This window comes from Amblyomma mixtum, chromosome 3 (assembly GCF_055824585.1).
Source record: "Amblyomma mixtum isolate Tamu chromosome 3, ASM5582458v1, whole genome shotgun sequence".
NCBI lineage: Eukaryota > Metazoa > Arthropoda > Arachnida > Ixodida > Ixodidae > Amblyomma > Amblyomma mixtum.
This window is the reverse complement of record NC_143014.1, coordinates 120,542,456-120,563,550: the sequence shown is the minus strand read 5'-3', so window position 1 is coordinate 120,563,550 and position 21,095 is coordinate 120,542,456. Positions and strand designations below refer to the sequence as shown.

Sequence of the window (21,095 nt, the reverse complement as noted above, 5' to 3'; positions counted from 1 at the left end):
CTACACAGGAAAAGTAATAAAATTGGCAGTGCCTTAGCTCTGCTATGCCAGGATATAAGTCGCGTGAGGTGAGGGCGAGGCGTCCACATCTTGGTGGACACCTGAACCAGAGGGAAGGCGCATAACTGTCCTCTGGGAACAGTGGACACCTCAACCATGCTTTAAGCTAAGTGGCGGTAGTGACAGGTGCGCGTTGCATGCGTTGGAATTGATAGCGTTGTGCCAGAAACGCGGCGCTGAAGCCATAGGCCGTCGGCATTGACTGTGTTCATTGGCGTTGGCGTTATCAACGTTTTACACTCCGATCATTTTAAGGAAAGGAAGGAGAGCGCGCGCGGTGAGGCACGCCAGCTGTGCGTAGTGACGTCACTTGCTCCTCGCGCATGCGCAGTACGGCCGTGCAAGAGCACGCGAAACGGCGAGACTGTGGGCAATGCAGCTCACGCAACAATATATGGCAACGCGCAGATGTTGCTTTCGCAATCCTCCAGGTTTGGGCCTGTGAGCACTCCTCAGATGAAGCTTTTAGTTTCAACAAACCTTGCAACAGTATAGCGGCTGGGGTACAAGTTCTCTATGCATGAGTCTCCTGCCACCCGCTAAAGCTGACAGTACAAAGGGTCTATATTAAAAGAGTGCTCTTCCAGCTTACAAAATAAACTTGGAAAAAAAAATATACCTGCTAGTGAGGTAGCCAAGCCCTCCAGAGAGAAAAAAAGAACGGCAGAAAAGGTATAAAAGGGTGTGCAATCGAACTAGACGAAAGGCGTGCGAATGATAAAAGGTCAAGAGCTTAGCAGGCATAGGAATGAGTATTCTGCACGCCGTTGGAGTGGAAGAGCAATAGTTTGTAAGTATCTCTGAAAGAGGTAGCCTGGTATAAGACAGTGCAATACCAGTTTTTGAAAAGAAGGAAATGTCATTCTCTAAAGCTATGAAGAGCGATGAAATTACGTAATTTTTTACAGAGAAAAATCGGGACAGAGTAAATGAGTGCGCAAGAACCTTCGTGCAAAAGCAACGTTCGCTAATTTTGTATTTAGGCACCCATGGCGCCAAATTAAAACTGCCTGCGCAAGTGTACCACGGTATGCACAATTTTTAGCGTCGGAGCTTGGTGCAAGCAAAAGAATAAACGCCTGCTACGTGTCTTTATTCTTGTTAGCGACGGAGGGAAACGAAACTGGATGTGATACAACGGAATACAGGGTCTGTTCTGAAAGTAGTAGGACTGGTTTTTTCCTGGGCGAACGGGCGGACGAGAGGTGGTCTGCGCGTGCAAGATCGTTGAAGGGGGATATTGGGAATGCTGGGAAAAATCGGTAGTCGGCTCTCGGCCGTTGATGAGAGGAGGTCGCTTGTACTATTAACCCCTGTTGAAACGTCTCGTCACGAAGAATCATCGAACGTTTACTGGATCAGCGATACGCGATCAAATTTTAAGTAAATCTTGGTAAAACGGGCAAAGGGACTCACAACATGATTAAGGAGGCCTACGGTGACGCTTCCATGGGTAGATCAAGTGTTTTTTGAGTGGCACAAGCTGTTCCGAGAAGGTAAGGAAAGAGTGGAGGAAGACGACCGCTCCAGACGCCCTTCGACCAGCAAGACCAACGAAAATGTGTAGCGAGTGAAACATTTACTTAACAGTGATCGTAGAATGAGTATCAGAATGATTGCTGATGACTTCAGCATTCCTCAAACCCAAGTTTTTGAGATCGTTACAGAAAACTTATCCATGAGGAAAGCGTGCGCGAAGTTGGTGCCGGGAGTGTTGTTAGAGGAGGAAAAGGCCAACTGGTAGGATCTTCTTCATCATGTGAGTGAGGACCCCGATTTTTTGCCCAGAACAAGGCGGCAACGCTGCCTCAGCCCCCTACAGTCTCGACTTGGCCCGGCCAGACTTTTTTCTATTCCCGAGAATAAAATCGACGCTCAAGGGGAAACATCACGGATCGGTAGAGGTGGTTCAACAGGCCGTGACGAGGGAGTTAAAAAGCATTGCGGTCCAGGCGTTCCTGGAGGCGTACGAAAACTGTGAAACTCATTGGCAGCAGCGTGTAGGTACGGAAGGGTGCTACCTTGAAAAATTGTTATCGTTTGTACTATTCTGTTGAATAAATTTTGTTTAAAAAAATTAGTCCTACTACTTTCAGAACAGACCATGTAGGTTGATTGGATTCCTGCGCAGCAGTTACTGTAGCACGCCGTCACCGAATATTCTATTTGCACCGATCTCCCTGCAGAGGCGGTCCCAGAGATTGGTTTCAGAAGGGGCGGACAGACTTCCTATAAAAAAAACGAAAGAAAATACAAACAACGATTTTTTATTTCAATTTTATTCGTACAGCAATTTTTGTGCGCTTTGTTGTTCAAAAATAAACGGCGAACGACAAAGATGTTATACCATAACTCATGCTTTGAATGTTAACAGCTACGAAAGCAATATTCATTTCGATACCGGGGGAAAACAGGTTGTCGGCTCAGATATCCCACCACGACGTGTCCAGGAAGGTCAAAGCACCTGCCGAGAATTTCACGAGCGGGGTTAGCAGCCTTCATTACTCAGCTCGCGAAAAAGGCTTTGTTCTGCCCTCGGTCCCCTCCAACAAGGTGGCTGGTCGGCGCTCCTTGTGAAGTCAACAAAAGGGATGATCCCCTAGCTGGCGTCGCTATGTCCCATGGTGGGATAAAGACATGAACGGGTGGCTACTTGCCGCCCCGACGAGGTTTCTGGCCACCGCAACCTCAGGTGAATGGCACCGCCACCGCTGTCGTCGCCGCGCCGGGCGCCAAGGCAAGACAACGATGGGGACACGGCAGGACCACGATACCTCTACAATCACTATGAATTGTACTCGTATAACTACCAACTAGTAGAACCTAGAATTTTGTGAATAAGACTGCCGCTGACACCGTGAACGTACAAAGTAGGGCATACTTGACGCATCACAGGCGAAAAAGCTTTTCAGTCCTTCGTAAAAAATCACATATCACCCTATGAAAGCCGGAAAACAGACGTTCAGGAAGACGTGCGAAAGCCTCCACCCCACCCCCCACCCTCCCACCCCTAGGACCGCCACTGGCTCCCTGCGTCTCTCGTGCGTTCGGTTTTGATTTTGTGAGGAAAAAAGGGCCGCATTTCGTCACGCTCCAGAACTTCAGGAATGACATATTCGCCGCTTGAGAAACCAGCCTGGCACCGCCTTGAGCATGGCTTTCTCTCCCTTGTCACTAAACGCATGAATGTGTTAACTAACATACTAATTAATAAATCTGGGACAACTAGCCACCTGATTAAGAATATTTTATAGGAAGCGACGTCCAACTCGCGAACAGCTTGGTCGTCAATTTTTTTTTCTTTTGTAGCGAGAGCTGCACTACGCCAGCCGCTTCGCCAGGTCAGCGTGGTTGCGCGCTGAGCCGTGGCACCACGCTCCGCCAGCTGTGCGCATGCGCGGAATGACGTCAGAACACGCAGCTGGTTGCGCGCCGCGCGCCTCGCCGCGGCGCCGACGGCGGAGCAGACGCCGCCCGCCTCGTCACTTGTGCGCATGTGCGAAGTGACGTCAGAGCACGCTGCTGGTGTGCGCCCCGCGCGCTTCGCCGCGTTGGTAGAGGTCAGTTCCGAGAGTGATAAGTCTTCTCCCTCTACTACAATGGCTTCCATGCCGCCGTCGAGGCGCCGACACGCCGGTGCTCCGAGCGCGAAGCTGCGTCTCTAGCGGCGTTCGGTATCGGTAGCTGCTGCGTCGCGAGGCTTAGCCACTTAGCGCAGCGCTGTGAGCAAAAGATATGGACTTGCCTATTGATGTGGTAGTCCAAACCGGGAAAGGTTGGTATCGGCAGGATTCTGACGAGAAGCGGAGGCTGATAATACTAGCTTCAGAGAGCTGGGATGAGGTAATCCGGGCGTAAAGGATAAGGTTTGCGGAGCGCATGTGAAGTGCGTCCGCTCACACGGCCTCCGAACGCTGCGTCGTGTGTCTTAGCGAAACCTAAGCGTAGCCAGGGGTATGTACCTGTCGCTACTCTACTAGGTTTAACCAGAGCTAAACCACAGCCAATTTTTTTAATTTAAAGCGTCGCATATTTAGTAATTATTAAAGCTGATTACTGGGTCTCCCTGTGTGTAAGCCTATTTATCATTCAAATCGATCTCAGAAAAAAAACATCCGCTATAAAAAAGTAACCCTTGTTTCCTGCTCGGAAAGGACATGGGAACAAATAAATAACATCTTTCCTGCACGGATTGCGCTGTTTTCTTGAACCAGCTTCCTACATTAGTACTAATTATTCATCTAATACTCGTCTTGTATTAATCCAAAGGTTTTCGTGAGGAACTGTCCCATAAAAGAATATCGTTGGAGCAACTAAAATGAAAGGAAAAATTTTAATTCATGCAAAACTGTAAGGACACAGGGTAAGCTAAAATTTTTTTAGTTGGATTTTTTGGTTTTTCAGCATAAGAAATTGCCGGTTTTTTTCTGAAAAAGATCCACTGTCTCACTGGTGTGAGAACAATTTTTTTATACAAAAAATTACACATTTATAAACATAGGTGGTTGAGAACCGTGCCCCATTTTCACATATGTGCGATACGGAGGTCTTCTATGTTGAAAAAAAAAACCCAGAAAACAGGTACACTGATTTTCTTCAGTCCCAGAATAATTATAACTGCTCACCTGGCACCAGCTAAAATATACCTATCATTTTGTTTTGGGCAAAATTTATCTCTAGACGCTATGCGACCACCCTGAAGTGCACATACTCGATTTGATTCGGTGCGATTTCACGAGCAGTATAGATTTCTTTTTGCTTCTGGGCCCAGAATTGAACAGCTTCTGCAATGACTAACACCGAAGAATTTGTGCTAGAAGCATTGAATGTGCATTGAATACTATGCTTACCATCATGCTGTAGAATTCTGGCAGTGCCGCCCAGGGCAGGGCCCAGCGTCTGTGTGGCGGCTAGCTAGAGCCTACTACGAATTCTTGTTCTTTAAAACTCTCGCTCTCAGTAGCACACACAGACGAGATGAAGGTGCTTACTGATCGCAGCTATACACTGGTTGGGGAGAAAAAAGAAAGGCCTCCATGGGAAAAAAGAAGACGCAAATGAGTATCCAGCAGTTGTGTTTGGGAGCGTGCTACAAAACGCGCTTATTTGCATTTAGACGCTGAAAATATCTAGGATAAATGTAGTGGTTACTTTTAATCATGGATGCATTACCCAAAGGGACATTGTTCTGCCATTTGGTGTTTCACCTAAATGATGCACGGTGCAGTGGCAGTTTACAAGGCCGACTAGCAACGACCACTTCGCGGAAAGTTTTATACAGCAGATCACAAAAACGGCTCAGAAAGAAAGGCAGCAAGTAAATGAAAAAAGTAATAACTTTTGGGATGACTGGCTGGCTGATGGCTATTGAAATATATAAAGGTACATTTGTTGAGGACAATTTTGAAATGGAACTCTTTTTTTTCACTTAAAGCCAATTATCTCAAAACAAATTTCGCAGCATTTTACACTTTCTCTCAGGAACCGGAAGCTCTAGAATAATTATTTTTGCCTAGTATATAAGAAAGACAAGGGAAAGTCTACTGACCCAAAATTATGTAAATTAATGCAGGGAATTTTGTTTCACAGGATCTTTATTGTCGATTTTGGCTGAAAGATCGCTAGGATCCAGTATAAAACGAGCCAAAAATGTAAAGAGCTATTACACATTTATTCTGGTTCAGCAAAGAGTAATAAAAAGCTAATTACAATGATACCAGTCTCACTTGCTGGCGCATGACAGCTTTGGTCTGTTATGTGCCAATGAAAATAATCACAATTATATGTTTGCCACCACGCTATAATTGTCGGTCACTCATTACAAACGGTGTGCTGCGGTCTGTACAGTCAAGCTGGCCCCGTCACATCTGTTTGGAAAAAACAATAGACAGACTATTTTATGAATATTTGATTTTTATATTAGACTGCAACGAGAAATAAAACGCAGTATTTTTTTTAAGTGCCGTAAAAAAGCACCTTAAGTTTTTTTGTTTTTTTTTTTCGAACCCGTTTGAACCAGTTCCGGCCGGGTCGAACCGGTTCGAACCGGAACGGAAGATATCTCAGGAGCCGAACCCGAAAGGCGTCAATCCGAACCCGAACCAAACCCGAAAAAATTCCGGTTCGACACCCTGGATATGGGGGTCGCCGTGTCGCAGCAGCCGGGTCGCAGCAGCCGCGTGACTGGCTGCACAACGGCGCCAGCCGCATAGTATATAAATAGGGGCGCACCTTGCACGCAGTAGGGGCCCATGTTGTACCACCTGTGGAGGACGAGGCGGCAGTCAATGGTGTAACCAAGGGCCGCGGTGAAGGCTTTTACTGTCACTTCTTCCACCCTGACGATGACAAGGCCTGTCTCACTCAGTAACTGACTGAAAAAGGGGTCCTCCAGATGGCATACCTGCGACGGGGCGGGCACCCTCCGTGAGTATGCGATTCCTTCGCACAGTCACGGCGCATGCCAAACCAGTGCGCAGCAGCTCGCGCCGAGGAGTAGCGACTGCAGCATGACTCTTCTTGCAAGTAAGGCACAGGTATCAGCGCGTCGCCAAAGCTGCGGTGACAAGGTGCATGCAATACAAGCGGCAACTGCAGGTGCATTCTGCGCGTGGCAAACAGCTGTCCAGTCAGCATTTGTCTGCCTCCTGGTTAACTGAGGTTTTAATCAGTGTAGCAGGTCTGCAACGCATTTAGGACACTTTTATCCGCGACCACCCGGCGGCACAGGCAAGCGATATGAAAAATAGCGCCTAATCTGCGCTCGATTGCACTCAGTTTATTGTTGCATGTAGTTGAGGGGGGGATTTAAAGAAAAATATACAAGCTGATTTTTCTTCTAACTTTACATATTTTTATTTTAAAAGCAGTGTCAAATACGTCTCTTCGGTCGGTGCAGATGGATTTACAGCAACGTGGATATTATGTACGCGATAGCAGTCATCTAAAAGACGATTAACTAACTAAAATCAACTAATCAACTTTTTAATTTTGGCTTTAGGGCGCAAGATTATATTGACAGGCTGAAGGCGGTCCGCACCGAGGGAGAGCCGCTTTTAAATTTTCTGAACCGGCATCGTGGTACGAAATATCGAATTGTATCGAACGTCAAGAACACCCCTTTTAAAGCTTGTTGAGCTGGCTTTGCCGCTTCGCTGCAGAGTGTATTAACGACAAAATCACTGTAACTTCTTCTACATAATAACATACACGAACTGCGTCTATATTTTCTGCGTAGTCGAGACCGCATATATCGAACCCGAATATTTCGAATTATTGGCTGCATCGAACACAGATATTATCTCCTTGAAAAATCGCTCAGCTTCGACCCTTAGAACTGCGCGCCGCGCCACAACAGGTAGCGCTCATCCCGAAGGCACTCTCGATCCCTTTTAAAGTGCAGAGACGGGTCGACAGAATGGCCTGACGGTACCACCAGCGCTATGAAAACACGCGATGATCTGAACGCAGGGGCGTAGCAAGGGGGGGGGGGGGGGGGGGGGGGTGCTCATGGTGCTTCAGCCCCCCCCCCCCCCCCCGAAATTTTTTCGAATTGACACGCACCGCTGACCAAAACAATCACCGGCGCCGGAAGACATTCGGGATTTTGTCACATACAATGTCTTTTTCAGACTAGAAAAGACATTTTGGCGCGAACATTGCTAACTCGGGTCGGATTTCGTGACAACGCCTATGCACCTGGAGTCACGTAACGCAAACATCAGTTAGCATCATGATCAAAATTACCATGCGAATACGAAAATTTTGAGGACATCCATTACCGATCTTGACTGACCTTGCTTATTGTAAGCCCTGCCCACGCGGCGTTTCCCAACATACACACTTGGATATTGGTTATTCCAACTTGCGGCATCATTCGTGGCTTTCGTTTGTCCTTCTCTTTCCTTTTTATCTAACTGCTCAAAGAAATATCCTTCTGTAATTATTGGTGCAGAATAATTGTCGCCGTGCAGGCAGTTAAAAAAAACGTACTTTCGTATTAATTTCTTCATTGTTCCTCTATTATTCTAACATATGGTGCTGTCGCGACCGCAGCATGGCCCAAGTACATATCGGGACTTCTGCTATCATAGTTTTGTACTTGCCTAGAGCGTCTGTCTTTCCGTGTGTAAAGTTTACGATCTGTGATTGCGCAAGATGGTTATTTGCCTTATTTGACGCATTATATAGAGTGACTCTTGCTTAGATACGTAGCTTTAATGGAGACATACGTGTATTTAAATATCTTGTTGTGAGGTTTTGTGTATACATACAGTGACTTTGTTTCCGTTGACACTTTTTTGTCCTTTATCAAGTTGTATCTTCACATTTCTAATAATAATGCGCCCTTCTAACGCATATTTTGCAGAACTCCTAGTTGTTGCGACTAAAATTTCGGTGCAATTACTCGCAATACATGACCGGTGACAGCTGCTGCGCAGTAGACTGGAACGAAGGACAGCGTCGTTGAGATTTTTTCCTGGCCGTTGCATATGTACAAAAATGTGAAGGTTCTTGAACGAAAAAGATTCATTAAAATATTTGTCCTCTATATTTGCTAATTCCATGGCCTTTACGTTTTTCATATCAGGGGCATGCACTGCTTTGCTGTTTTCGGACGGATATTTTATTTATTTATTTAATACTGCGGAGTCGCTTGACTCCAAGCGGGAGTGAGCACAGATACAAGTAAAAAACAAGATATGCACGAGCGTCATGAAAGAACAAACAGATGATGCGAAAAAAGAAGCCAAAAAGACAAGGGCTTCACATACAAAAGGCTCTCAAATTATCAACAAACGTTTCTACATTGGGGCTGTTCACTACACACTTCGGCAATTCATTCCACTCTGTAATCGATTTGACAAAAAATGAGTGTTTAACTGTATTAGAGTATGCACGAAATGTTGCAGCTTTTTTCCATGGTTGTAACGCGTACTTGCTCGTGAAAAAGGAGTAATGGGTGTTTATTCTAATCAGATTATTATATATTAGGTACAAAAATTTCTACCTTGTTTCAGTGTGTCTTGTCTGAAGAGATTCTAGGCCAATAAAATTGATCATAGTTCTAGACTTCGTGTGATATTTTCTTTACTTATTAAATACGCAAAAGCAAGGAAGTATTGGCACCAGTTATGTCTGGCACGGTTTTTACGACATACGAATACATTCTTTTATTTAAAAAAATAAATATTTCACTTGTCCAGACAGGGCGTAGTGTTATCTAATACATAATGACATTGCCAATATGGCACTGCAGTTATTATTCTTGCGTTTGATCCCTCCACAAATTCTATGAGGAGGCCTCGCTGCAACCTAAGCTTCCCCCCCCCCCCCCCCCCCCCCCCCCCCCCCCCGCCAAAAAAAGAAATAAAAAATTCTGGCTACGCCACTGTGTGAACGTATAGAGTGTACTTTCGGAGGGTGATCTTCGGTCCATTGTACAGTCGAAGCCGGACACATCGAACTCAAAGGGAATCGCAAGATAGTTCGATATACCAGTAACTCAATATAAAAAATGACAAGGTTATCTGTAACCGAGCACGCCTCTTGCAGCGACGCTTGGCCTGCCGGCGTGGTGGCCAACGCGCCACGGCCTAACCTGCTTCGCATCGAAGCAGCAGCGGACGGTACTGTCGAACTAGCCACAGCTTATCATAAGGTGTCTAATCCTGTTGCCACTACACTATAGAATAGTGGCTCATTACAATTAACGCGATATATAGTTGTTTTCCGCAAGCGTCAGGCAAGGGCAAGTACATGACAGCGATGTGGCGTGGAAAGTGAGTGCAAGGCCACCCTCAAGCACACCCCACGTTGACCTTCTCATGTGGTTCCACAGCGGTAGTGCTGCCAGCAAGTGTCCAAGGCCGCGTCTCCGCGCGCGAAAAGTGGTTGAAGAGCGCCGTTAAGACAAGCGCCACTTGCAGAGGGGTGGCACGCAGTTCTATATATCGAACAGCCGGCTCAATTACAGCTCGATATACTGCGAGACGTTCCTATATTTTTACGCGGAATTTTGAAGGGAATAGTCCGTGTTCTATGTAGCCAATAATTCGAAATATCCGGATTCCGGCTCGACTGTAGGTACTCATTTTCCGCGTTGCATGGCTTTTACGCGGTAACGCCATCCTAACTAAAGCCTACATCCTTATGCCAAAAGGTCGGAGGATTCACTACAGTCGGGTGCAACTCAAGAAGGCAGCGGCTTTGCCCCGTCAGAGGGGACCCCCTTCCAGCCAATGGCGTCGGCCGATCCTCATGACCCTGCTAGGGTGACAATGCAGGGAGCGGCTCCACGGTAGTCCCCGACCATGGAGGGAGGGGACGGGGATCAGCATGGTTCCTCGATAGACAGCTGCTCGCTCAGGCGGTGCCAAAAGGAGCACCTCCATTAAGTTCTTTTGCACAGTTAAGAGCGATTCTACAGCACTTTCTGGTTATGTTGATGTTTGTTCGACGGCATGCGAGACATTATTTACTGCTCAGAAATGTGAATTGGAAAATATAATTTTTTTTTTCGTTACATCGAGTCCGCCATGTTGCGAGACGGAAAATGACTCCGTGATAAGCGTTTTGAAGTTAATGGCGGTGAAACCAGGCCACAGGAACGCGCGAGAAAAAAAAAAATTCTCGGCGTCATCGCAGTCTGTGTACCTTTTCTAGCTAATAAAAGCTCCATTTTAAGTGAAACTGTCCTCTTTTTCATTAGGATGCGGTAGTATATCTGTCTTCAGTCTCTGCAACGTGACTGCGGTACACATACCTTCAGCGATCGTGCGCCCATTTGATCGCGTGAAATGTGGAGGCAACTGCAGTCGCAATGAATTTTAATTCTTATTGCACGTTCATTCTCACCACTAGAGTATACGTATACTCTAGTGGTGATTAGATAAGATTTGCTAGGGAATTAATTTCAAGCCAATCGGCGTCGCCGTTGGCGCAGGATGGCCTAACTGAAAATTATCGCGCTCATTTGCTCTCGAGCCTTTAAAGGTGACTTTAAACAATACCAAAGTGCAAGGCAGAAAACACTGAACTAGGGCAGCTTTTTTTTTTGGGGGGGGGGGGGGGGGGGGGAGCGCGCCCAGCAAATGATAGCATCGTAGTTTAGCTAACACTTATTTGAGACTGATTCTTAATATTTCAACAATGCATGAAATACTTATTTGAGCTTTCGCGTTTTTTTTTCTAACTTACGTGCAATTCGGACTCACCTGCATAATTGCCATGATGAGCCGGTATGGCTCCGTTGTAGGAGTAGCAAGGAGGTGCCGATCTTTCTCAATCAGTTCCCTTCAGTGAAAAAAGAAGTCAAAATACATTGTCACTGTGTGTCTCAGTACTTCTGCATCGCGCTGTCACATCGTCGTCATTGTCTCATGGTGTACACTTCACTCAAGATTGGAAAATAAAATTTTTTTTCCGTTACATTTGATTTGATTTATTGGTGTTTAACGTCCCAAAGTGACTCAGGCTATGAGGGACGCCGTAGTGAGGGGCTCCAGAAATGTCGACCACCTGGGGTTCTTTAACGTGCACTGACATCGCACAGCACACGGGCCTCTAGAATTTCGCCTCCATCGAAATTCGACCGCCGCGGCCGGGATCGAACCCGCGCCTTTCGGGCCAGCAGCCGAGTGCCTTAACCACTGAGCCACCGCGGCGGGTAATAAAACCGAGTAGGAAATTGTTCGAGTTGGAGAATTGAACCAGGGTCTCCGGAGTGCGAGACGAGCACGCTGACCACTCCGCCATGCTAGCTCGCTGGGCTCTCCTAATGTCAACGTGCAAAGACGGATTTGATTACAAATTTATCTTCCCGAACATACAGGGCGTTTCAGTGAAGCCCGCTGGTAATTAAAAAAAAAGTTTTTTTTTTGTATAAATATGTCTCTTGAGCCATATATAGTACACCTGTGGTGACGGACATCTGCAAAACAATTGAGTCATGTTAACTGGATTCCAATACGTAAATTTTGTACTATTCCAGTTATTCGTCTAGTTGTAATTAGAGATATATAGCTACTACAATAGCGTGTTCAGAATTTTCAAATCGCGATTATGTTCAACGCTGTGGCGCAGTGAATCGTGGCCATCCCGCGCACCGTCGAAAACCGCATGGAGCGGACACATGGGTGACTCCTGGAGGGGCTGTTAGGGGGGGAGGAGTGGTTTCCATTTGAAGTATGTATTTCTAGGACTTGTTCTTCCCAGAAATTGGGCTCTGCGTGGTTTTCCTATGCAAAACTTCTCGCTTGCAGGACGCGATCCCGCCTCCTTTAAAGGGACACTAGAGGAAAGTACCAAAATACGCAAGACAGATAGATTATTTCTCGGGATCACTACCGGCGTTTTTTGTTCCTCCGAAAAAGAGTCAGAATTGCGCCATTGCCATGGCGCATTTGCAGTGAGTGGAGCTCTCCGAGTAATCGGAGGCTCCACTTCGAGAGAGCGGTCGGAAAACGGCAAGTACAGGCCGCCTCAGCCCTCCCACTATACCCCATCCCCACCGAATGGCAGGTGATCTCTGCTACATCGCGTGCGGCTACGCCTCGTTGCGCACGCGTACGGTAGAAATAGACTCCGTGGGAGCGAAAGGAACTGCGTGGGGCAGACGTAGACTGCAAAGCAAACTGCTGATCGCGCTCACGCACGTTTATATCGACGACGCGAGCAGGTGGTCTTCGATGCGTTATGTGGGGCTGTGGTTTCGTGAAGTGCACACATAAGCTTGGAGGTATCCTCAAAAGCACGCGAACAGCAGTCGCGCTCTAACGTATTTCATCTGAGTGGAAAATAGGACGCGCTCTGCTCATCAGACGGCACGCTGCGCTGTCGATTATAGCGCGCACTACGCAGTCGATTGACTTTGCTGTGGTCGTTGTGATTTCTACGTTCGCGAATTGCTTCCTGTGAGCTGTAAGCGGAAAATTATCAGGTACGTTCCGCCCAGCTGTAAAGTCTTCGGCCTGATGGCTATAGCCGTCGGCAGGGAATGCACGCTTAAACTTAACGCACGGCAGCTGGTTGTGTTTTTCTCCCTAAATAATGAATTTAGCTGCATATCGTAGCACCCGAATGAAAGGCGCTAAAATCTGACCTTGTGCCGGCACCTCAGGCACTGCGTGCATGACAGCCCGCGCTGGAAACTCTTATTTAATTGACTAAATGAGAGTTGATGGTGAACACATGTGGTATTTGTCAGGTATTTTTCAGCTTGTCTCTTCATATCCGACTTTCCACTGCGCAGAAAACATGCACTCGCATCTCGCGCCTCACCCGTTAACAACGCGCATGTACGCACGTCTGCATGAGCGCGAACTTAAAAAAAAAAATCTCTGGGGACGCCTAAGACACCTTAAAGGTACTTTGGAAGGAGCTCTAATAAAGTTGCAGTATGCCTGGGATGTTAAAAGACACCGCTTCACGAATATCCTCAGGCAAGAGTTTTTTCAATGCGCTTCGGAGAAGCTCAGTTATCTGTAGTCAAAATTTGAATTTCAGCGTCTCCGCGCCTTTTCCACTCCTCTCGTCACTTTTTGCATGCTGAAAGGTACCTTTCAGCAAAGTTTAAAGCCATATTTAAAAAGTTAATTTATTTATTTCAACTAATTATTCAAATAGGACGAGCGAAAAAATGGTGCTGCAACTTTAGATAAACCCTAACAGCATCCACGCGATTTCAGTTCTGAAGAACGCTTAGGTTTTTTTTTTAAATCCTGGTCCAGGTTAGCTGGGACACCCTGTACCCCCCCCCCCACACACACACACGCACGCACGCACGCACGCACGCACGCACGCACGCACGCACGCACGCACACACACACACACACACACACACACACACACACACACACACACACACACACACACACACACACACTGCCGCCGCGGTGGCTCAGCGGTTATGGTGCTCGGCTGCTGACCCAAAAGACGCGGGTTCGATCCCGGCCGCGGCGGCTAGAATTTCTTTGGAGGAGAAATCCTAGAGGCCCGTGTACTGTGCGATGTCAGTGCACGTTAAAGAACCCCAGGTGGTCGAAATTTCCGGAGCCCTCCACTACGGCGTCTCTCATAGCCTTAGTCGCTTTGGGACGTTAAACCCCACAAACCAACCCCCCCCCCCACACACACACGCACGCGCACACACACACACACACACACACACACGCACGCACGCGCACGCACACACGCGCGCGCACACACACACACACACGCACGCGCACGCACACACACACACGCGCGCGCACACACACACACACACACACACACACACACACACACACACACACACACACACACACACACACACACAGAGGATGTCCCAGCTAACTTGGACCAAGATTTTCAAAAACCAAGCGTTCTTCAGAAATGAAATTGCGTGGATGTTGTTAAAGTTCATGTAAAGTTACAGTACCATTCTTCTGCTCGACCTACTCGAATAATTAGTCGAGATAAATTAATTAATTTTTTTAAATATAGCTTGAAACATTCAGGCGTCAATAGGAAAGTTGTGGAGGTCCACAATATTGTCCAACCCAAACACTTCCAACGAGATAGACTTAGCATGGTCGTTTTTATTCGGGAAAAACGAATCACCGCGGAGTTTAAAAAATACCACGTGAAAGCGCACTCCATGTGCCCGAATGCCCCGCAATTACAGCGCCCCCATTCGTGCTTTGTGAAAAACATCGCTCGCTTCTCTCCTTTCGTGCTGCCCACGATATGCCTTCGAAGCCGCCCGGTCCCAAGGGATCTTGGCCGTCTGACAAGGACGGGATGGCGAGGCGGCCGTCCTGATTATCTAAGTTTGTCTAAGTCTAAGTGTAAGCTGCGCGTAGCGCTTGGTTCCAAGATAAGCACCAGTTGGTTTGAGCGGCAATTGCAAGAAAGCGCGGCTCGAGGTTTGTGCGGGCTGAAGAAGCGCTTTTTTGGAGCGCCGTCGCCAGCCGCTGCCGGTAATGTCAGAGCCAAGCAAAGGTTGAAGCCCTGTCTCGTAAGCGAAGCGAAGGCACGGCGCGGGCGATGTTTTTACAAGCATGGATGAGGACGCTTGAATTGCTGCGCACTCCCAAAGCATCGCCGGGTGGCGCTGCTGCGCCTGCTGCTTTCACCACGCTTCTTTGCACGCGCGCTTTCTTGCACGTGCACGCGCCCGCGCTGTCGCGATGTGTCGCCTGCATTGCGGCTCCAAGAAGATCGTTCAGACTGACGCGCAGTTCCGCAATGCAAACTTAATTAAAGGGGGAAACTGATTAGTCGCGTCTACTAGCTGTGTGGAGCAGACGATCGACGACGAGGAGGCCCATTTGACTGTAAAATCCGTTTCTCGAGTGAGTAATAATGTCGTACTGTATGACATGCAACAATAGGTAAGTCCACTGTATAATTATATGCTCGAAATATGCGAAGTACTATCAGCTCCGCGTAATAAAGCGAGACACGTTGATCGTTGTTGTCAGTTGTTGCATGCGATGCGCAGGGCGATCCACTTATTACTTGCGAGTCGAAAGGACATGCGACCAGGCAACAGTTAGTCAACATTCTACTCCACCTTGGGGGATTCCCCTAAACATTTGACCACCATTGTTCACACTTGCAAGTGCGACCTGCCGGTCGCCTTCTCGCTTGAAGCGAAAACTCTCCGGAATAACATAGCTTGCGCGCTTTCGAGAATTTTGTATGCTTTGACCGCGTCTCCTGCACTCGCACTCGGTGCGATTCGAAATGCACTACGGCGACCAGGAGGATGTCGTGACGGTATTGATGTATGTACACCGCAGTCGTACAAGCGTCATGGTGACAGCGGCAGCGGCGCGCTTCTCAGGGCCGGCCTGTTTTGCTTGCCGCCGCCGTCAGAAAAACACGCTAATATTTGCTCGCGTCATACCAAGCCCTGGAGTACAGCAACGTCAAAAATGGATCATTTTTGAGGATCGTTGGCCAATACCGTGTTGCTGGTCTGCGATACAAGCATATTTCTTTCCCAAATCGGCTTTGCTGATGCCCGTGCGGCTCGCCTGTTGTCACCAGGCTCCGCTGTTAAAGGCATCACGGAAATCGATCACGTCTTTGTTTAATTATGTGACGAGGAACACAGTAAAACGGTGACGCAAGTAGCACCTTTATTACAGCGCTGGCCTTTTCCGAAGTGCCCTCAGCTGCAACATCGATGCGAAATGGTTAGGCTTAGCGACGACTACGGCAGCAAGGGAGCAGCGCAGTTCGTCGCCCGGCGTGTCCGCGGGCGACGTCGTTGCCGAAAGCTCGACTGTCCGCGGGCGGCGTCATTGCCAAAAGCTCGACTGTCTCACCGATTGGTTCAGCGGCTTGCGACTCGCAGTCGCAAGGCTGGAAAATCGAGCAGCGAGCGGTTTGCCTGCGCGTCGTCTGCCACTTTTTTCGTGCACGGTAGGGACAGACTCACTGGCTCTGCGACGAGCGCGGCCGCATACTCGCGTGTTCGCGGTAAGAGTGGATCACCCTGTCCATACGCGTTGGTTTTTACATTACGGTCTTCGTACTACCTCCTTTTTGCTTCGCCGAGACCGCGTCTATCAGCGCGAAGATTGCGCCCCGCGTGACTCTCCCGTCGCACGTGCACACAAAGCTATAGCAGGGCGTCTGCTCCGGCGGCGACCCGAGTTTCCGCGGCTCGCCGCTGCGGCGCTGGCGTCGCGCTCCCAAACTTTAGCTTGGGTTTGTGCCTTCAGCGTGGCGCGGCGGTAGTTACCATTGATATTTAGCTTGACCTCTGTTGTGACGTCACACCCGCTGCGAAAAACCAGGGCACCAGCTCGCGCCTTCACTGTGGAGCGACGGTAGCCACCAACAGCGGTGAGCCTCGCGCTCCTCCGCTAGGGGCGCTACAGCCGGAGTGACGTCACACCAGCTGTTAAAAACCAGGGCCTCAGTTCGCGCCGTCAGTGTGGAGCGGCGGTAGCTACCAACGGCGGATCTGCCGTACCGTCTACGATGCCGTCTACTGCCAAGCTTAAGGAGAAGGCGGCTCGCCAGTGTGAAAACGGGAAGAAACAACGAGCTACGGAGACAAGAAGAACGACTTTCCAGACGACGTGCTCAATATGGAGCTCGGCGACTACGTACAAACTCTGAAGAAGATTCGGGTGTAACGAATGGCTAACTTTGATAACATAAAAGAGCACCACCAAGACACACCACCAGCCAACCTTATAGGCGCAGCCAGGGGAAATTGCTTTCGCAATTACCGGGCTTAACCAAGCTAAGCCTCAGCCAATTTTTTAAACTCCACAGGCTTTTGTTTTTCCTGAATAACAACGACCACGCTCAGTGTACTTCGTTGGAAGTGCCTGGTTTGGACAACATTTGTGGAACTCCACAGCTTTCCTATTGGCGCTTGAACGTTTCAAGCTATATTTAAAAAATTAATTAATTTATCTCGACTAATTATTCAAGTAGGTCGAGCGAAAAAATGGTACTCTAACTTTAGATAAACCCGAACAACGTCCACGCAATTTCAGTTCTGAGGTTTCCTATGTACAATTTCTTGCGGGGGGGACCATCTACGTGCAGGTGCGACAGGCTCTTGCATGCCTCTCCACAGCGCTGCTGCTGTAGCTCTCTAGGCGATAATTCCATGCATACCCAACAATTCTGGACAAAAGCATATTTGAGCTGGAAACCGTTTATGAACGCAATTTTTTCATATAATGACTTCGCTATAATAATAAATTTATTCGCAGATCACCCGACGGCAGTCCTGCATTTTTTTCTATATACTTTTTTGTATAATCAAGATAATCAAAACTTTAAAAGATTTTGCTGCATATTAGAATGGGCGACTGCCTTCAATATTTCCATAAGAGTAACTTACAATTTTCCAAATTTTTTTCCGAGCATGTTGAACACAGATAAACTTAACAACCAAGCAGCGAATGCGTCTAAAAGGATGGTTCGGTTTGGTTTATGGGGTTTAACGTCCCAAAGCGACTAAGGCTATGAGAGACGCCGTAGTGGAGGGCTCCGGAAATTTCGACCACCTGGGGTTCTTTAACGTGCACCGACATCGCACAGTACACGGGCGTCTAAAAGGAGGACCTCCAAATGGTGCCGACCAGTTGTGGAGACCTTGCTGTTAATGCCCTGGCACCTGAAAGCTCACCAAAATCGAAATGGTCTTTTAATCATTCATTAGCTAAATTGTTGTATACCCCAGTCAGTTACTAGGCCATTAAAACATTTCGATTTCGACACGAAATGGGCCCGCCATTTTGCTCAGATGAGGTCGGAAAAATAAACATCCCAAATGCCCAAAAGACGCAATACTCACCTGCATTTCAGCCAGTGCATCTTGGCTCCGTCAATTCCGGTATAATACGCTCCTACATACACCAATGTAACAAGTTTAATACTTGCTGTACAGGGATTTGAAAAAAGCGTATCCATAGTTCTCTCCGCCATTTTGTTGTTGTTGTTCACCTTCTAGAATGGCACATACCCACACAAGTTTCTGCGCTGCTTTCAGCAATCGTCTGCTTCCACATTCTTGATACAAGTGTCATTAAAAAAAAACGTTTTATAAATTGATTGTAAAACATTTTATTCGTCTTATATGCTTATAAATTGATTGTAAAACATTTTATTCGCCGGAAAGGGCTTGGTAAGAGGTCGCTATAAATATAGCCAGCGCGTTGTCAAATTCAAACACGCCGCTTTAGCGGCGTTCGAATGTAAGTACGTTTATTTGAGTGTTCGTTTTTATCGCGATGTTGAGTTGTAAACTCTTTCCTTAGCAAATAATATTTTTGTAACGGTTACGTAACTGAATCAAGCAATAAAAATTAAAAAAATTCAAGTACGTTTTCTGAAATTTTGTTCGCCCGATTGTGGCGCCACTTGCATGAAACACCTGTGTGCACTCTGCGCCCCCTGCTCACCCAGCGCAGCCGAGCCAGCTGTGCTGGATGTCGAAGTGCGCTTGGCCGGTGCAGAGGGGCTCTCGGGAAAGGGTGCCGAGACGCGTGCATACGCTGCAATTAGTGACTTGTTCTTGTCAGTCCGCTTTGCTATTTTTTTTTAAGTATAGCATATTGAAATTCGACCAATTTCACCATGGCTCTCGAAGATCAGTCGTCGGCAGAGCTTTCCAAGGGGTGAGTTTCTACGCTCTTAGTAATGAATGACAATTGCTATTTGCGCGGTTCGCCTGCCGTGAGGTGTTTGAGGTGGAAGTTGCCTAGCTCTGTTAATTTATTTCACGGCAGCCAAAAGAGAAGTAGCATATTTGTTTACTTGTTAACTTTTTTTTCTCTTTTTTTTTTGTACAGAGGCGAGGCGGAATGAATTCAGGGTACTTTCGCAGTCTCTTAGGGGAAAGGCCCGAGTGATTGAGCTTTCAAGGCCGGTTTCGTAATCCCTTAGATAGGTTTTTCCGGCGAACAAAATGACGTCTCGTGTTTATTTAGCGGCATTCTCTGTTGGAGTTGAAGTGAACGGCACGGTCAGTAGATATTGATTTCGTCTCGCCGGATGTCATTCTTGTTAATGTTCCAAGCCGACTGATGTATCTTCGTACGCAGTGGTTATCAGCAGGTATTTCGTTCATTTCAACTGCATTACGTGTGATCAGGTGTGTCGTTTCCGGTGGTTGACAAGTTGGGAACATACACTTGTCTGTAATCGCTATGGTTGAGTTTTCGTTTTATCAGGCACAACTTATCTAATATTTTTTTTTTTTCACTTCATTTCTACGAATATACTCAGCGTTTTGTCAGTGGCATGAATGAAGTGATGTCAGGAGCAGCTGTGGTCAGTAACATGAATGAAGCGTTAGACTGCTTGTGTGTGTGATGTGTGTATGAATACACTGCAACTGGCGCACCCTTCATATTCACGAGGCGAAACATTTGGATGTACTTTGAACGAGTTGTTGCACGTTTTTGCGGCTCACCTGCTTGTAATCCTTGCGCCAAGAATGCAGAGCCAGGAAAATGCTTGCGAAAATGCGCGCTAGTGTTGTGTCATTGGGCAGTGCAGTCCTCAAACTCCTATGTTTGCCTATTATTTAATTTTTTTAAAATATGTGAGGTCGTGCACTTGTTTCACCATAAGGTTATCTTGCTTCGTGGTGCACACACAGCACAGATGGTTTTTGTTAACATACTGCTTGAGTTGGTTTCTTGTGTTACAGCTGATGCCTGAAACGTTGCTCATTGAGGATACCAAATTTGAATCTGCAATAAAGCCAAAAACAGTAATGGTCCACTTCATGAAATGAAATTATTTCCACTGCACTGAAACTTCTTCTTGAGTGCAGGAGATCAGTCTTTCACCTAAGCTTCTCACAGTTTTTTTCCTCTGTTGGTTCAGTTATTTTTAACTTTAATGTACGCTTCAGGCAGTTTGTCTTTTTCATTGATCATGACTCTGGGGTGCACATTATGTGTTGCCGATAGACCTTTTCACAGCTCTTGAGGAATGTGTTTTTTGGAGTATGAGGACACTGGGTAAGCATATGTGGCCGTATTGCGCCAAAATACATGTCCTCTCAAGAAGCTTGCAGGCAAAGCCCCCGCAGGGGCATCCGCTACATGCATGTTGGTGAGTTGCGACACCATGGGTTCCTGAGCATCCGCAGGGACATCCCCGTCACGACGGACCCGCGCTTAGCCGTGCGTGGCTCAGCCATGCCAGGGGAAAAGGAGATCCTGGTGGTTGAGCGGATGCTGAGTGTTTGGACCTTTAACGCTCACTCTCCTTTTTTGGGGAAGCGAACACTGACTCTAGGGGCCAAATAATCGAAGCTTTTATCCCCACAAATAATGTATGTCTTTTAAACAAAGAAAAGGCCATATACTGCTCCCTAACCTTGGGGAAAATGAGCTGTTTAGATTTGTCTTTTAGTTCAGTCTGTTTTTAATGATTTTTAATGGGACGTCATCGACAAACCATATGGTAGCGATCACCTCCCCGTACTAACCAGTTTAACATCTCTGCCAGAAGTTATTCAAACAAAACCGTGGCATTGGAAGCTTCATTTAGCAGACTGACTT

General features: G+C 47.2%; 2 protein-coding genes across 6 annotated transcripts in view; one reads left to right on the top strand and one right to left on the bottom strand.

Annotated features, from left to right (window-relative positions):
• The window catches only part of LOC149351626 (uncharacterized), a 57,564-nt gene extending 39,055 nt beyond the window's left edge, over window positions 1-18,509 (bottom strand). For both annotated transcript variants that reach the window (XM_089580945.1, XM_089580944.1), the window contains exons 1-3: window positions 18,374-18,509; window positions 11,277-11,355; window positions 6,292-6,463 (exon numbers count right to left, since the gene is read on the bottom strand). In XM_089580945.1, the coding sequence (XP_089437071.1) occupies window positions 6,292-6,463; window positions 11,277-11,355; window positions 18,374-18,504 (382 nt within the window). In that variant the 5' untranslated portion in view covers window positions 18,505-18,509. The remainder of the gene's footprint in view (window positions 1-6,291; window positions 6,464-11,276; window positions 11,356-18,373) is intronic.
• Window positions 18,510-18,976: 467 nt separating this feature from the next.
• LOC149351625 ((Lyso)-N-acylphosphatidylethanolamine lipase-like) overlaps window positions 18,977-21,095 on the top strand; it is a 53,207-nt gene continuing 51,088 nt past the window's right edge. For 3 of the 4 annotated variants that reach the window (XM_089580941.1, XM_089580940.1, XM_089580942.1), the window contains exon 1: window positions 18,977-19,196. In XM_089580941.1, coding sequence (XP_089437067.1) covers window positions 19,156-19,196 — 41 coding nt within the window. In that variant the 5' untranslated portion in view covers window positions 18,977-19,155. Of the gene's footprint in view, window positions 19,197-19,480; window positions 19,636-21,095 lie in introns of those variants that run through there. The other variant, XM_089580943.1, reaches the window with a different exon arrangement.